This window comes from Protopterus annectens, chromosome 16.part0 (genome assembly GCF_019279795.1).
Source record: "Protopterus annectens isolate FY-2018-M chromosome 16.part0, PAN1.0, whole genome shotgun sequence".
NCBI classification, from domain to species: Eukaryota; Metazoa; Chordata; order Ceratodontiformes; family Protopteridae; genus Protopterus; species Protopterus annectens.
Genome location: NC_056750.1, coordinates 514,999,965 through 515,018,890, shown reverse-complemented (window position 1 = coordinate 515,018,890; position 18,926 = coordinate 514,999,965). Strand labels below are relative to the sequence as shown.

The following is an 18,926-nucleotide window of genomic DNA, read 5'->3' as shown; positions in this document are numbered from 1 at the left end:
TCTAAAAGCTTCAGCAAAATGACATGACATTATCAAATTCCAATATTTTTAAAACAGCTGAATAGCCAAAAAAACAAATATATTAAATTAATAACTTTTCTAATACAAAAAAAAAAAAAAAAAAGAAAAAATATGGAATTTAGGCAAAAAAAACTCTGGTTCCTATCACGTAGTCGAACTGTTGCACGTTTGAACCTCATATGGTCAAGATCATACATTTGAATTTGTAACAGTTCGAGCATTTGAATGGAAATCTCCATAAGCGGAGGTTTCCATTCACTTCAATGTGGTGCAATCTCGCAGTTGGTATATTTGAGTAGCGGGGGTGTGAGGGTTTGCAGGGGGGCTTGCCCCCCTGCTTACAACAATTTATTTTGTTGTCCACTGTTTTATTTTTTTTTTTACGTAGTCAAAGTTCTGTAACTTTGAATATAATGGTTTGACCATTAGGTGTTTGGAGTTATGGAACTTTGACTATGTGATATAGACCCAAAAATCTCTATTGCACTGCTTGCAACCCAAACATGTCAGCTTGAAATGCCAAAGGGCTTACAGAGAACCAGATCATACCAAAAACTCTAGCTGACATTTATAATTATTAAACTACACAATTAACAATTAAAACAATTTCAAGCACTAGATAAAATACCCTCAGAATAACTGCTTGGTTTAAACACATTGGAAATAATGTTTCCTATTTTTAAATCAATTGAGCTTTGTATTTAATTTTCTAACTGTTCAATACTGCCACCACACCACTGTGTGGGACAACATGCAGCACTGCACAAAACGAGTGGCAAACATAACCTGCATGTTCTCTGTTAACACGCGAGATAACAGGACTAAACTGAGAATTATGTTACACATCTCAAATGTTCCACGATTCTGGTCTTCTTTTCTTAGTGTTTTTCTTAAGCACATTTGCTTTGTAGCACAAGTAAACACACAACTTATGGCATGTGTATGGCTGGTAATAAATGCACTCTACTCTTCAAACCATATACAGAAGTGACAAGTGTAACATTTAAAATGGCTCTTTCCATGACATTTCACTTTGGACATGAAGTAATGCCAACCGTTTATACACAAAAAGTAATCTTATTACACAAAACTTTTCTCAAACAGTCATTACAACATAATAGTTCCCATATGAGGTGGCAACTCTGAATATATAGTGAAAAAGAAGCTGAGTTGATTAAAAAATATTTCCACTGATTAAACCAACAGCTTGACTGGAGTTATTTGATCTAATGCTAGAAAACATTTTCAATGCATTAACAGTGTTACTAAATAACTACAGAAAATTCTGACTAAGGCCTTTACAAACTGATATGATTTTGTTCTTTGTGACCACTATGATGGGATTTACTTGAGATGCTCAAATTTCTCATACTACAATGAAGTTTATATCCGAATTCCACGCATGTTACTTTTTTTTTGTTGTTGCTTTTGTCAACAGGTAAATGAAACAGTCACTCAATACAAAAAGGATATTCAAGAATACATCACACAAAAAGAAAAAAGAAAAACAGCAGCAGTGTATTTAATGAATAAGGAAATAGGAAGGCTAAATGGGTCAACCAGTGCTAGCACGCTACAGAAATCTGTTTCCATTTAAGCATACAAATAGGCACTGCAATCATTAAGTGTTACCTTTCTCTGCCTGTGTTGATATCTCAAGATGCAGCAGTTCTACTGCATAGCAGTATTTAAATACAGCTGATGCACCAACACTAAACTGCTGCAATGTTTCTCTATACATATTCACTCCTGAAATAAGTGTTAACCCAGACTCTCTCACACAAGTTAAGCTTCATCTATCATACATGCTTATGTTAACAAGTAGAAGGCATCTACCTTTGTTCTGTGCCTGTGTTCCTCCTTCAGTTTTTCTTGACGTCCAAGAACTTCTATACCACTATATAAAAAGGGGAAAGGATAATATTGAGATTAAACTCTAGGAAGACTTCTAAAACATTTCTTCTTAACTCAAAATGTTTGGCTCTACTAACCTCTGTGACTTGTGCTTTAGGCTGTTGAAGCGTTTACAAACGTGCATCACTCAAAAAGTACAGTTTTGTACCTACCATAAATGTAGATGTTCGAAGATCCACATTGCTGCAGTCCTTACATATGGGTAGTCCGCTGTCCTCGGTCGGCCCGAATACCAAAGTATTAGGCTGACGTCGGTCAAGGCACTTAAAACTGACATCAGGACGTCAGGGTACAAAAGCGCATGACCAACGTCATTTCCTCAGTCTTTTCTTGCCCCAGATGTCAGAAGGCCCTAACAAGAAAGGCCAAAGCCAAAAACCAGCAAAAACTAACCAACCACCCGTGCACTAACCATATTTACAATATGTACAACACAAACCACACCACCACCTTCAACAACAGGGGGGAAGGAGGGAGGGTAAATTGGACTGCAGCAATGTGGATCTTCGAACATCTACATTTATGGTAGGTACAAAACTGTACTATGTTCTTCATCTCACATTGCTGCAGTCCTTACATATGGGTAGAATCCCAAAGCAGAGGTAAGGGAGGATGGCAAAACTATAAAGCATTAGGAGCTGCCAAAATGCCCTGTAAAATTGCAGTGGCAAATCCAGCCCTAGATTTAGAGTAAAGTGGAAGGTGGTAATGCTTAGAGAAAGTATGCACTGAACTCCAAGTAGCTGCTTCCAAAATATCTTTAGTAGCCCCCCCCCTTAAAAAAGCTGTAGAAGTGGCAGTAGCCCTAGTGGAATGAGGCCTAATCCCAGCTGGAATTTCCTTACCATGATGGGAATAACAGAAAGCAATACAAAAACCAATCCATTAGAAATAGTTTGTTTTGAAACAGGTTTGCCCTGAGAACCCAAAGCAAAAGAAACAAACTGCTGAGACTGCCTGAACCCTTTAGTTCTGCTCAAATAATATCGCAACTGTCTGTGTATATCCAAAGTGTGCAAAATCCTTTCCCCTTTATTTTGGGGGTTTGCATAAAAAGTAGGCAAATGAATAGTTTGGTTTAAAGCCACACTAGAAACCACTTTAGGCATAAAGAAGGGTTAATGCAAAGACACCCTATCCTTGTGGAAAATTAAGAAAGGCTCAACTGCCATAAGGGCCTGTAATTCAGAAACCCTTCTCGCAGAGGTAATGGCCAACAAAAAAGCAGTCTTCCATGATAAATATTTCAACTCTGCAGAAGCTGCAGGCTCAAAAGGTTGTAGAGTGAGTTTCTCCAACACAAAATTGAGATCCCAAGCAGGAGTAGGAGCTCTACGTGGGGGTCTTATATTCTTTGCCCCTCTAAGGAATTGCTTAAACAAAGGCTGAGAAAATAATGGTGGGTCACAGTCATAGCGAGCAGAAATTGCTGCAGCATGAACCTTTATAGAGGAGAAGGACAAACCTTTGTCCAATAACTCAGTAAGGTATTGATGCGCAACACTTAAATTAGGTTTAGAAACATCAAAGTCCTTTGCTGTACTCCAAAATAAAAATCTCCTCCATTTATCTGCGTAAACTTTCCTTGTACTAGGCCTTCTGGCCTCCAAAATAACATTCAAAACTTGTTGTGGAAGCTGAGACCCTCCAGGGTTTAAAACAGAATATGCCAGGCTGTCAGATGTAGAGAATGAAGTTTGACATTGAGTAAATGACTGTTCTCCTGAGACAGCAGGTGAGGAATCAAGGCAAAGGCCATGGAGGCTCCGTACCAGACTTCTCAGTAATGGGTACCAGTGCTGTCGAGGCCAATCTGGAGCTATTAAAATCATGTTTGGCTTGTCCTGTCTGACCTTCAGGAGTACCTTTGGGAGGAGAGGCAGAGGTGGAAAGGCATACACGTGAAGATTGCTCCAATTGAATGAGAGAGCATCCACTTTCCAAGCTGTGGGATGAAACCTTTTGTGCAAAACTTTGGCAGCTGGTAATTTAGTGGAGAAGCGAACAGATCTATGTCTGGAGTTCCCCATAACACTGTCAATCTCTGAAATACATGAGGATCCAATTTCCACTCGTGGGGATCCATAATTTGTCTGCTCAACACATCTGCTAAGGAGTTCTGTGCTCCTGGCAGAAACCTTGCCTGAAGATTTAGCTGTAAACTGAGAGCAGTCTCCCACAAAATCATTGCTTGTCTGCATAGAGGATAAGAATCGTTCCCCTTGCTTGTTGATGTACCACATGACAGTTGTGTTGTCTGTTTGAATCAACACCTGCCCTGGAAGAAGTAAATCCTTGAAAGCTATCAATGCAAATTGGACTGCTAACATCTCCTTCAAGTTGATATGTAGATGTTGAAGTCTGGCAGGCCACGTGTCTTGTACCCATTTTCCATTTAGATGAGCTCCCCAAGCTTTGTCTGAGGCATCTGTCGTTAAAATCTGACTCGCCTCTGGCCGGGTCACAGAGAGTCCCTTGTTTAGGTGACATTCCTGAGCCCACCACAAAAATTCCTTTTGAATGCAAGGTATTATCTGAATGAGTGTCCAAATCTTGGCAGTGCTGTGTCCATACATTCTTGAGATACCATTGTAGCTTCCTCATATGCAGTTTGGCATTGGGAAGTACCAGAATACAAGATGCCATGAACCCCAAGGCTTGAAGGACTGTCCTTGCAGTCAGCCTGGACTGACGAGACAATTGGTGGAAGTAAAGAGAAAGATTCTTTTGTTTGTCCGGGGTCAAAAAGGCCATCTGGGATGCTGTATTCAGTCTCACACCCAGAAAGCACATGTCCTGAGAGGGTACTAGACTGGACTTTATTTCGTTCACAGAATACCCCAGGCATCTTAACACTGCCATCACATACTGTAAATGATGAAGAAGTTCATCCTTTTCTTGGGCCAAAATCAGGCAATCGTCCAAATAAGGATAGATTTGTATTCCTCTCAGCCTGAAGAAAGCTACCACTGGAGCCAGAACCTTTGTGAACACTCTGGGCGCAGTAGATAAGCCAAAGGGCAATGCAGAGAACTGATAATGTGAAGTCCCAGCCCGAAAACGCAGATACTTCCTGCAACTGGGCCTGATAGGAACATGAAGGTAAGCCTCCTTGAGATCCAGAGTCACCATCCAGTGATCTTTGCCCAGCAGAGGTAAAAGCTGTTGTAGCGTCAACATTTTGAACTTGGGAATGTCCAGATATGTGTTGAGGATAGATAAATCCAAAATTGGTCTCCACGTATTTCCTTTCTTTGGTACTAGAAACAGGCGAGAATAAAATCCTAGGCCCACTTCTGGCAGAGGGACCGGTTGTATGGCCCCTATTTGAAGTAGTAGAAATTTGTTTGTGAGCCTCTAGTCTTTGCTGAGGAGGAACGTCCGGCATGCCTTTGAAAGGAGGCAAGGTATGGAAATAAAACTTGTAACCCTGGTGTATGATATCCAATACCCACTTGTCTTGGGTAATCAACATCCAATTTTCCTTGAAGAGTGCTAACCTTCCTCCCAAAGGTGCTGCCAGGCAAGAAGGATCTGGCAGCTGAAAAAGTAGGTCATTGGGCCTGTTTACGAAAGGACTGGCCCCTGCCCTCACCCGAAGATTGTGCAGGTGAACTCCCTGTTCTAGGTCTGAAAGAACTCTGAGCTCTACCCCTACCACGTCTAGATCTACCCCTAGACTGAGAATCATAAGAAGGATACGTCCACCCCTTAGCAGGCCAATTCCTACTAAACTTCGGAAGCTGAACTTGCAAAAAATCTTTAACAGCCTGCACAGACTTAGCCTTGTCTTCCATTTTCTTCAAGACTGACTCCACAGGTGAACCAAACAACACATCAGACTGCAAAGGAGCATCCAAAATCCTTGTCTTAACATGGTCAGATAAATTCTGATCCTTCAGCCAGGCGTGCCTGCGAAGAACTGAGCCAGTGGCAGCCACCCTAGACGAGGCCTGCACAGCATCAAAACCACACTGTAATGAATGCTTACCCACCTGTTCAGAGACATGCACCAAATCTTGTAATTCTTTACACTCAATGCCTTCCCCAGAGCATCCACCTTAGACTTCAATTGAGAAAGAAGAAAGTTTTGATATTTCAACATATGAAACTGGCAATTCAAAGCCCTCATAGCTAAGGTAGAAGATGTATAGACCTTCTTTCCCCATCTATCCAAAGCTCTGGCTTCTTTATCAAGAGGAACCGGATTTTTTACAACAGAGGCCTTGACACCCTTAGGTCCCTGACTAATAGTTTCTGGGTCCGCCCTAGGACTCTTATAAAGATATTTATGAGCCTCAGGCACCCTGTAATACCTATCCGGTTTAACAGGAGCAGGAGGCAGAGAATCAGGATTAAGTGAAGCCTCTGCAAACACATCTTCCACAACATCCAGAACAGGGGGTATAGCCAAGGGCCTATGCTGGGGTAACAGCAAAAATTCCCTAAGCCTTTTCCGAGAATCAGAGAAGTCCTGACCTTCCCACTTAAAATGTTCCCTCATAGAATGAAGTGTCTCTGAAAAAGAAAAATCCTCTGGAGGAGAAGCAGAAGGAGTGGAATCATCTGCATCAGAATCAGAATAAGGAGAGTACTCCTGCAAGTCTTCAGCTGAAGACTCTGAAACATCCGAAATCTGCTCAAAACTTCCCAACTCTGGCTCCACCCTAGGCCTCTTATCAGGAGGGGGCAAAGAACCTCTAATCAGAGTAATCAAATCTTCTGCCATTTTAAGCATGTGCTTCTTAGGCACAGACCCTGCTGAACTAGGAGTGACACCAACAGAAGCTAAAACTGGCCTGCCTCTGGGAGAAGCCTTGGAAACAGAAGGAGAAGGCCTAACCACCCTAGCAAGGGAGGGGAGTACAGTAACTTGAGAAGCCCCTTCAGCCTGACCTGCCTCCTGAGAGACCACCTCCTGCAAAATCAAAGTCTCCCCCTGAGACTCCAAAGAAGTCTCCGTCGGAACCACCGGTTCCACTGAAGCCTCTAAAGAACCGGCGTCCGGGCGGACGACTCATCTTGCCTGGGTTTAACTGCTTTGTCTTTGCGAGCGGGCGCCGGAGAATCCGACGGCATATTATAATTGCACCGCTTCCCAAAGACCAGCCTAGCACAATCTAACCTTCGCTTAATAGTGCGTTTATTGAACCTAGCACAAAAGCGACACCCAACAACGTCGTGCTCAGGCCCCAAACAAGGAATACACAAAGAATGATAATCCCTATGCGGTATCTGTTTCCCACAAGAAATACAGTTATTCACTTTTTCTGACATCCGGTAAAACACTGAGGCAAGAAAAACCAAAATATTCTAACGGGGTACTTAGCCAACTTTGATTCGGTCTGAAACTCCGAATTCGAAAAATTTCAGAACGCCAAACGGCACTTGCAACGCTGCTTCTGCATCGGACCATGCGGCAAAAAAGACTGAGGAAATGACGTCGGTCATGCGCTTTTGTACCCTGACGTCCTGATGTCAGTTTTAAGCGCCTTGCCCGACGTCAGCCTAATACTTTGGTATTCGGGCCGACCGAGGACAGCGGACTACCCATATGTAAGGACTGCAGCAATGTGAGATGAAGAACATCCACAACTCACCAGTGGTTGGTTCCTTTTGACAATAATATCCTCATATTCCATACTCAACACTTCTTCCCTTTTATTACACTACTACACGTACACAGTTGTTTCTTTGTAGGAAATTTTTTTTTTACGGTTCTGTACATTGCCCTATACACAGAAAGGAAACTCCAATTTTTTTCTTCAAAGTCGGTCAGTCTGGCAAACATTTTAGTGTATTTTTAGGGTTAATGAAATATACACCCGAATACAAACCAGGATATAACAAATAACCCTAGAGATACTCTGTCCTTCTTACTTGCTCTAGAAAAGTAAAGACACAACCAATAACACTCCAATTCACATCATCCTATTATAAGAGAGGTTTTACATGCTATCTTTGCAACTTATTTCCAGCCTGTAGTAGAGACAAGAAGGAAACTCATACCTAGCTCAGCTCTCTGATAAGGAAAGTCAATATTAGGCAACCTATCATTGTTTTGGCAGTAGCCTACCAGCTCACTCACACTGGAAAGACACGTCAGCTGGGGTCCAAATGGACAGACACGTCAGCTGGGGTCCAAATGGAGGGACACGTCAGCTGGGGTCCAAATGGAGAGACGTCAGCTGGGGTCCAAATGGAGAGACACGTCAGCTGGGGCCCAAATGGAGAGATACGTCAGCTGGGGTCCAAATGGTGAAAGGTCAGCAAGCAAAGGAGAGTACTACTGCAGAAACTTGAATTCATCCTCAAGTCTTGGTGAATACCTTCAGGAGGTGGACGCTGTTTTTCACAAAATCTCACCAAGACGACACTGATATATAGACTGTATTTATACAAAGTACATTATGGACAGCACTAGGTTAAAAATTAAAAAAGATAGCTGGGTGCACAAGACTCAGGTTATAAAGTGCCCAATCCTGGTAGGCGCATTGGTGCCAGGACTGGAAAGTATTACAGTGTAGAATCCTCAAAATATGGAAAAATTCCTACAATGGGGCTAGGCCACGCCCAGGGGGAGGATGCCCCCCCCCCATTGTAGAACGAAGTAACAGTCCACAAAAACTGATAGGGCAAAGAAGAGTCAAAGATGACAGAATGGACTATTGAGGATAAGAAATAAATTATGTATTGTTAATATTATACACAAAAAAAAAAAAAAGGATTTCGAGACAAGATATACAAACAGATTGAGAGAGAAATTAGATGAAAGAAAAATACTTCCGCAAGAAAAACTATCAGAAACCTCAAATAAAAATGCGCGTTCATTAAAACAACAAATTTGTGAAAAAACGTATATAGACCAAGAAACTCTGATGTGTTTGGAAAAAAAGCATCTGAGGAAGTACGAAAATATAAAGAAAACCTAGAGATTTTTGAAAAGTACAAAAAAGAAATATGGACATGGAAAAGAAAGATTTGATATGGTGCAATAATTATGCAAAGGCGAAAGCTAAATTAATCAATATAAAGAAAGCAGCCCAAAAGATAACCAAAAAGAAATACAGGCAAATGCATCCAGATATGGAACACTTCATAATAAAAATATCACAAAGAGGGAATGTAGAAAAGAAGATTAGTAAAGTAGAAGTTAAAAAAATAGAAGTTGACATTATGGAGTGCCTGCGAAGCGAAGGATTTGGCGTAGAAGGTCCAACACAGATTACATCACAGCAAGATGGAAGGAGTCCTCAGAATAAGGAGAAAAAGGAAGATCAGGAGACATCTGAAGAAAAATATGGACATGGGAAAGAAAGATTTAATATGGTGCAATATCTACGAAAAGGAGAAAGCAAAACTAATCAATATAAAAAGAGCAGCTCAAAAGATATATGGAGAGAAATACAGGCAAAGGAACCAAGACATGGAAAACCTTACAAGACAAAAAATAAGACAAACAGGAAAAGGAGATTAGTAGTGGCGAAGTTAAAGAAAAAACAAATAAATCCACAAGAGGAGTACAAAATGTTTAATACCAAAACAGTACATAAGCATTTTCTTCCCTGTTCATTCAGGGACTACATCAGATAAAATACAAATGCACAACACAAGCATTAAAAACATATCAAAACCTACACCCCCCCCCCCCGCTCAACCAATGACATACAAAATCAGTTAACTGCATAAAATTACTTAAATAACATTACCCCATATTCAAAAAACCAACATGCATCCATTACAATGAAAGTATGTTGAACTTTATAATTTAAATATCTTAAAAGCATTAAAAAATTCAAATAAGTCACCATATTGATAAATCAAATTGCCTGCTATGTTTTTACATAGATCTACCTATAACTACACACAAAATAGAAGTTATGTTCTTACCATAACGTTCCATGTTAGTTGTCTTCTTCTCGCCTTCTTCTTGCTGGCTGGATGGGTTCGGAGCCGACCTCGGCTCCGACTCGGCCACTCTAAAAGCTCGAGAGTTGGTTCCACCGGCTCGAGGCTCCCCTTATATCCCACAATGCTAGGCGAGAGTTACCTCAGATCTCGTTTGTAAGCTAACCCCAGCTTATAATAGTAACAGTATAACTGTAAACAGAGTCCACCTCTAACAACAGGAAGAAAGAAGGGTGACCTACATCCTGAACCAGGAAATATGCACAACAGCATATGTCTAAGAAAGAGGTGGTAGAAAGAGAGGACACAATCACAACTCCTCTAGGTCTGTCCAGGCCAGTGGGAAGGAGGGTGGGACGCAAGAAGAAAGCGAGAAGAAGACAACTAACATGGAACGTTATGGTAAGAACATAACTTCTATATGTTAAGTTGTCTATCTCGCCTTCATTATTGCTGGATGGGACCGCGTCCCTAGCACCTTGTCCCGGGTGGCCTAACAGAACAGACTCCTGAGAACAGTGGAACCAAAGTTAGCTCTATGCCTAGAAGCTAAGTCCAACTTATAATGAGAAATGAAAGTGTGAGGAGTAGCCCAAGTAGCCGCTGCACAAATGGTGTCAATAGGCAGTCTGTCTTGGAAGGCTAAAGAAGTAGCCAAAGCTCTGGTGGAATGGGCCTTAGGTTTATTAGGCAGCTTTTGGTGTCTAACTTCATATACAAGGGAAATCAAAGATGTTAGCCATCTGGATAATGATACCTTTGAAACTGAAAATCCCTTTCTGCTTTCCGCATAGGAGACAAACAGCTGATCAGATTTTCTGAATTGTTTTGTTCTATCCAAGTAGTACCTCAATTGACGATGAACATCCAGGCAGTGTAATTTTTGTTCAGACTTATTAGAGTATTCTGGAAAAAAGACAGGGAGGTCAATGCTTTGATTTAGATTTGACGTCGAAACCACCTTAGGCAAAAAGGACGGGTTAGTTCGTAAGGATACTCTGTCCTTATGAAACAAAAGATAAGGAGGACGACAGCTGAGTGCTTGAAGCTCTGAAACTCTTCTAGCTGATGTAATAGCTACCAGAAAAAGTCTCTTCCATGATAGCAATTTTAAAGAACAGGAGACTGCAGGTTCGAAAGGGGGGAGAATCAAAGAAGCAAGAACTAAATTTAGGTCCCAAGGAGAAGGAGGATTTCTTATAGGAGGTCTGAGAAGAAAAACTCCTTTCAAAAAGGCTTTGCAAAGCTTGTGGGACATTAAGGCAGATTCAGAAATACCCACATGAAAGTTAGAAATAGCTGCCAATTGAACTTTAAGAGTAGAGGGAGATGAACCTGCATGGAAGAGTTCAGCTAGAAAATCAAGGACTAATTGGATGGAAGCAGTGAAAGGATCTATGTCCTTTTCTTGAGCCCAATATGTGAAGTGTTTCCACTTACTCAAATAAATCTTCCGAGTGGAAGATTTATGGGAAGCTATCAAAATATCTCTAACAGAGTGAGATAATTGAGGAAGCCTGGCTAAGGTTGGAACTGGAGGAACCAAGCAGTGAGGTTCAGAGAGGGGAGGGAGCGATGAAACTGACCCGACTGATGGATCAAAAGATCTGGAACTAGGTCCAGGTTCCACGGTCGCTCCAAAAGAAATCGATGTAGAAAGGGGAACCACACTTGTCGAGGCCAGTAAGGAATAATGAGGATCAATGAGGCCTTCTGAGCGATAGCTTTCTGTATCACTTGAGAGATTAGTGGGAAGGGAGGAAATGCATACAGAAGTCCCCGGGGCCAAACTTGGACTAGAGCGTCTCTGCTGGGTTGGCCTGGTAACGGGAATAGAGTGAAATATTCTCTGCACTTGCTGTTTTGGGGAGTAGCAAAAAGATTGCAGCAAGGCTGACCCCACTTGAGAAAAATTTCTCTCACTACAGAGTCTTTCAGAGACCACTCGTGAGGCATGAGGATAGCTCTGCTCAACCTGTCCGCAATTTGATTGGACTTCCCGGGGATGTGCGTTGCTATCAGAAACCGCTGAGAAGAAATCGCCCATTGCCACAGTCTGAGTGCTTCTCGACACAGGGGGTATGACCTGGTTCCGCCTTGCTTGTTGATGTACCACACTACAGACATATTGTCTGTTTGGATTGCAATCGTTCCCAAGGGAAGAGAGTCTTGAAGGGCTTGCAACGCTAAAAGCACTGCTCTCATCTCCAGAACATTTATGTGCAAGTGGCATTCGTTTGGTTGCCATGTGCCCTGGACCGTCCTGCCCTGATAATGCCCCCCCACCCGATCAGGGAGGCATCCGTTGTCAGAGTAGCAACCGGAGGGGGTGGAACAAAGGGTCTTCCCAACAAGAGCTGAGGAAGACATCCACCACATGAGATGATTTTTGCGCTTGCGTGATCATAATGGTGTGAGACATTGGAAGTTGCTGGTATGACCATTGAGTAAAGAGCATCCATTGAAGGATCCGCATGTGGAATCTGGCTAATGGAAGCAGAGGAATGGCCGCTGCCATAATTCCCAACACTTTCAGAACTAACCTGGCTTTGATTCTGTTGTTGTTGAGAAGGAGTGAGACCAGTTTGTGTATGTCTGTTATTCTCTGATGTGTTAGTCTCGCAGACATGTTTACTGTATCTAGATTTGCGCCTATGTAGGTAATAGTACGAGAAGGCGACAAAACAGACTTTTCGCAATTTATTGAAATACCCAGCTTTTGACAAATGCGAAAAGTGTAATCCCTGGCCATCAGAAGGAGATGCTTGGTGGGAGCTGTGAGGAGCCAGTCGTCCAAATATGGAAACACCTGGAATCCTTGTCGTCTCAGGTGAGAAGCTACCACTGCCATGCATTTGGTAAACACCCGGGGGGCAGTGGTGAGACCAAAGGGCAGGGCCCTGAAATGAAAATGACTGGTTCCCAGCCTGAAGCGGAGGAATCTTCTGGAGCGTCTGTTCATTTTTATGTGATAGTACGCATCCTGAAGGTCTATAGAGCACATCCAGTTTCCTTTGCCCAAAAGGGGAAGGATGGATTGCAGCGTGACCATCCGAAATCTTGTTTTCTTGACTGATCTGTTCAAGATACTGAGATCCAAATTTGGTCTCCAGTCCCCTGTTTTCTTTGGAACTAAAAAGAACCTTGAGTAGATTCCGGATCCTTGCTGGTCTGCTGGAACTGGCTGAATTGCTCTTTTTGTAAGCAGTTTTGAAATCTCCAAAACTGCTAGATCCCTTTGAGCGGGTGGAACATCTGGAAGGGATTTTTTTGACTGATTTGGAATGCGAAGAAAGGTGATAGAATAGCCTTCGGAAATGATGGACTGTACCCCATTTGTCTTGAGTCAGGGATAGCCAGGCTTCTGGGTACAGTGACAATCTTCCCCCGACTGCCTCCGAAGATGGGCAGTCGGGCAACACCTCAGGGATGCTGAAAGGGCTTGTCAGGGAAGGCTTCCCGATCGCCCTGGTTCTGCGGACCCCCCCTGCCCCTAGGGCGACGTCTACCATTGTTATTCCCGCCTCTACCTCTGGCGGAAAAGCGACTCTGTCGTCAGGCGAAGTCCCTTGAGATTGTTTACGGAACCACATCTTTCCACCTTTCTGGCCTTTGGGGTAAGGCCTAGAAGGAGTAGAAAACGGACTCCGGCGGCAGAAAGGGTCTTGCCATCAGTCTCGCACCTAGTCAAGGTTTCTTTCACTTGAGGACCAAAGAGGATGATCCATCAAGCGGGAGTTAGTGAAAGACGTCTTGAAGGGGTCCGCAAAATTGCATAGCCGCATCCAGGCATGCCTACGTAAGGACACACCTGTCCCTGCGGCTCTGCTCGCTCCATCAGCCGCATAAGAAAGAAGGCGCATGGAGGAGTTGGTTATGGAGTTAAGGGTAGCTAGCTGCGTGTTCATCTTATCTTGGAAACCTGCAGCTGTAGGGTCCTTTAACATTTCACTCGCTTCCTTGATCAAGTCCCTTTGAAGACGAGTAAAATGGCACAGGTAGTTCAGCGAACGCATGGTAAATATCACTGACGAGAACATCCGCTTCCCGTACCTGTCCATGGACCTAGATTCCTTGTTAGGTGGATGGACAGGTACTGAAGGATCAGCTAGCTCCTTCTTAGTGGCAGCAGCTACCACCATAGCATCCACAGAAACTCCTTTTGTTAAGAACTGTTTGTCTGCTGGTGCCGTTATGAACTTGGAGGGTCTCCTGGGAGTGGGGTCCACTGAATCAGGAGCCGTCCATGCCTTCTTAGCAACCACCTGCATGAGGGAGTCAAAGGGGGGGGGGACACCCAGGAGGTGGAAGGGCGAGAGCCAAACGCCTCAAGATACACAGATTCGTCCTCTGAAGGATTGAGGGCTGGCCAATTTCCCCTCTGTTTCAGGATCTCTAGGATGTCTGCAAATGAGACATCTTCAGAAGGGGAACGGGGGGAACCCTCAGAATCATCCAAATCCGTGTCTGACGTGATGGACTCAGGTGAGTCAATGTGTTTCCTCTTACACTTCCTCTTCCGAGGGGGCTCTTCTACCAAATCAGGAGAGGCCTCGGAAGAGGATGAAATCCCCACAGGGGTTTCCTGAGGAGCTGGCTCTCTGCGGTCCGGGATGAGAGAGTGAGTCGACTTAACCTGAGGCACTGTAGAGGGAGGGGCGGACGGAACCGACTGTGGAGTAGAGCCAGGCTCTAACACACTCCGCATGACCTCGAATGCACCCCTGTCAGGCAGAGCCAGAGGTCCCCGCTCCGAGAAGCTAAGAACCCCCCTCGGCACCGACAGTGATGGCTCCGAGGCCGATGTCGGAGCCGAACTCACCAGCGCCGGCACCGAGAGGAGAGGGGTCGGACAAGGGTCCGATGCCACTCACCCTCGGAGCCGGCGAGGGAAGTCGGCGCCGAGATTCTTCCAAGGAAGAAATCGGGCCGGCAGCGGGCCGAAGACAATTGTATCGGCTCGAAGCTATCACAGTCTCGGTTCCGGCGACCCGGCTCCGAGCTCAAGAGAGTCGAAGGAGGAATATAATGATGGACGGGGCAGGCATCGACTGATGAGTCGGGCTCTGAAGCATCTGGGCCAGTGCCTCGGACTTAAGAAGTCGACTCACTACCCTCTGAAGGTCATGATCCGACAGCCTCGATAACCTAGAGGAGTGAGATCTTTGGCTCCGTTCAGACAGCAGGGGAGATCCTGGAGCGAATGAGCGGAGCCAAGAGATGGTGACCTGGACCTCTTCCTGGTTGTCGGCTCCGAAGGTCTGGTCGGAGCCGACACGGAACTCTAATACCTCGGCTCCGGCCGGGCAGGAGCCACAGAAACTGTGGACTGAGACTTATCGGCTCCAGCCGGAGCCGATGAAGGCAGAGGTTGAGAAACCTTAGGTCTCGGCTCAGTAGTCGGAGCCGAAGACCTAGATGCCTTAGAGGGCTTCCCTGTAGAAACAGAAAGGGAATCCTCTGGCTTGAGTAAGCCTCTTAATATCAATTTATTTTTTCTTTCCTGCAGGACCCTGGGGCTGAAGCCATGGCACACAGCACAGGAGTCCTGCAGGTGCAAAGGTCCCAGACAGTAGACACAAGAAGTGTGAGCGTCTGTCAGAGACATTTTCTGACAGCACGCATCGCACTTCTTGAATCCGGAGACCTTTGCTTCCTTAGACATTTTTTAACAGGTGTAAAACAAACACACACACAAGCACACTAATTACACCCTGTCAAGTTTAAATTATAATAAAAACCACTAACTAGGATTTGAAAATAATACACACACTCCACTAGGGAAAGAGAAAAGGCCTGTAGGCCCAAGGGAAGAACCTAAAGTTCTTGAGGGAAAAAGCGGAATTTTTAGAAGGGGATAAAAATTTCTCTAAACTAAGGGAAATAAGTAAAAATATTAAAATTAAAGGGGTTTTGATAGACTAAATCACAGAAGAAAAAGTCACTTACCAAGAACCGGTAGAAAACCAACCTCGATAGCTGTAGCGGCAAACGAGATCTGAGGTAACTCTCGCCTAGCATTGTGGGATATAAGGGGAGCCTCGAGCCGGTGGAACCAACTCTCGAGCTTTTAGAGTGGCCGAGTCGGAGCCGAGGTCGGCTCCGAACCCATCCAGCCAGCAAGAATGAAGGCGAGATAGACAACTTAACATTTGTCCTTATATAAAACATTTAAAAAATTAAAATCTATAAATGCAGTCAAAATCCTGTGTGTGTGTACCATACATACACATATATATATATACATATCTCCCTAGTGCCTTTAATTTTATAAGACAAGAAATAGTAATAATTTAATTTAAACCAGACCATTGTGCTGCATTTAGACACATCTGCCATAACAATTCCTTTCTTTCTAATAAGAGTGTCCACCTCTTTCATTTAATTCAAGGACATAAAGTATAATAAATTTAAAAGAATGGCCTGGTCTTTCCAAACAATGCTTAGCCAAAGCATTTTATACATATATATATATATATATATATATACATATATATATATATATATATATATATATATATATATATATATATATATACACATACATATATATATATATATATATATATATATATATACACATATACATACATATATATATATATATATATATTATATATATATACACATACATACATGTATATATATATACACACACATACACACACAATGTCCCTAAATGTTCATATACACTAAATTTTGTGTGGTTTTTACCTATATAAAAACAAGGACAATCTGAACATAGTGCGTAATGTACCACCCTCTCTGTGTAACAAAAAAATCTATTTAACTTCATCTCCATTTTATTAATCTTAACACAAGGGTCAACAACAAGGGGTGATGAAGGAATGTGGAGCTAGTACTTACTGCTCTTAAACGGCAGAAGGGAGCTGTGTAAAGATTATTAAAATGGAGGTTAAGTTAAATAAAAGATTTTTTTTTGTTACACAGACAGGGTGGTATATTGATCAATATGTTTATAGATTGTCCTGGTTTTTATATAGGTAGAAAGACCAGGTCATTCTTTTAAATTTATTATACTTGATACCCTTGAATTAAATGAAAGAGATGGGCCATGAACACACTTATTAGAAAGAAAAGAATCGTTATGGCAGATGCATTTAAATGCAGCATAATGGCCCGGTTTAAATTAATTTATTTCTTGTCTTCTAAAATTAAAGGCACTAGGGAGATAATAAGTACATATGTTTCTGGGTATAAGGATTTTGACTATTTACAGATTTAAATTTTTTAAATATTTTATAAGGACAATTTTTTACAATATACATGTGTGTAGTTATAGGTATACTTATGTAAAAACATAGTAGGCAATTTGATTTACTAACATGGTGGCTTATCTGAATATTTTTAATGCTTTTTTAGGATATTTAAATTCTAAAGTTCAGCATGCTTTCAATATAATGGATGTATGTTGGTTTTTCGAATATGGGGTAATGTTATTTAAATAATTTGATGTGGTTAATTGATTCTGTATGAGACTGGTTGAGCGGGGGGGGGGGGGGTTGTAGGTTTTAAAATGTTTTTAATGCTTGCATTATGCATTTGTATTTTATCTGATGAAATCCCTGAATGAGCACTTATGTACTGTTTTGGTATTAAACATTTGTACTCCTCTTGTGGATTTGTTTGTTTCACTTGCCATTAGCTGGAAGACCTGTTTTTTTCTGTCTGTGGTTTGAGGCTTCATTTGCATTTTGTTTGCGGATATGGCTTCTGGCAGTCCAGTGGGTGATTCACAAGCATTATTTACCCAGGATATTGGACAATCTATTAGCGATTTGACTTTGCTTATGCAGCAAAGGTCACACAGACTTGATTGTACTGAACAACTGCATACATCTCAGGCTCAACTGGAAATTGTTGCTCGAGGCAGGGAAGTGAATGAAGAAGGCACCGTACATGGTGCAAGTAGTTGCGGGTAAGGACAGGAACTTAAACATGGCTTGAAGCGTTTTCCATCTCTTGATATTTTTTCAACTAATTCACGGAAAGAAATGTAACCATCTTTCTTTTAATGCTGGGGCTATTCCGGATGTTCCTACCATCAATGAATGGCTGGTTTCTAATTTGAGTTTCTCAATGGACAAACAAGGGAAGCAAGCTATAATAACAATCTAGCTAAATATGATCAGTTACTCTTAAAAATAAAAAAGCTACAGCTTGACTATGTTTATTTTAAGGAGTGCCTGAAGTTAAAAATTGTATCAAAAGGATTCCATTTATGGCATTTTCCCAAGGGTTTTATTTCTAGCTCATGTTTCCATAAGTAACTTGTTACAGATGTTCAATCGGCATGGATTTGAGTACATGGAACTTGTCATTAAGCATAATGACAAGTTAAATGACTGCTTGAGTAGAGAGGCTACAGTTTTGACATGTTAAGTGTCAATGACCCATTGCATGAAGTGAACAAGTATGCCTATGCTCGGGTTTTTAAAATTATTGAACAGCTGTTATATATTAAAAATAGGAAATTGAAAAAGACTTAAAGAGAAGGCTGAATATGGCCACAACATCAGTTACACTGAGCGCCCCCCCCCCCACCAAAGTCCCAGGTTTGGGATGAAGGACAACATCAAGGGGATGTAACTAATGAACCTGGGACTTTTTTTTTTTTAGATATGGAAGAATACCCCCCCCCCCCAAGATGGTCCGAGTGCCTGAAGGAACACAACCTCAGGGAAAACCATGTCCAAGGACCGCAATATTTGAACAGAGGTCAGGGGAATTATTCAAATGCATTGAGGGAAAATGAGGAGGATTTTTCAGGGGCAATAGTGATTCTTGGCACTGATGTGCTTTTATGCAATTCGAAAAATATTTTACCACCAATGTCTATACATTTTAACTCTGAATTAGATTTTAAAGTTTTTAATTATTCCTCTGTGCATATTGATTTAGATTGTGATCTTTTTGCAGAAGGACTTTAATTTGTTCCAGAAAAATGTTTTGACTCAGGGGAAGCTTATTGATTAGAAATCTTATATTAGGAAACTTAATTTTAGTATGTTCCACGGGTTAGATTGTACAACTAATCCCCTAAGTGGGTCCAGTACATTTAA

At 42.3% G+C, this 18,926-nt stretch overlaps 1 protein-coding gene across 1 annotated transcript in view; it reads right to left on the bottom strand.

Moving 5' to 3' along the window:
- GLE1 (GLE1 RNA export mediator) overlaps positions 1–18,926 on the bottom strand; it is a 1,828,321-nt gene that overhangs the window by 1,266,814 nt on the left and 542,581 nt on the right. The window contains exon 5 of the mRNA XM_044058440.1: positions 1,858–1,918. Within this exon, the coding sequence (XP_043914375.1) occupies positions 1,858–1,918 (61 nt within the window). The remainder of the gene's footprint in view (positions 1–1,857; positions 1,919–18,926) is intronic.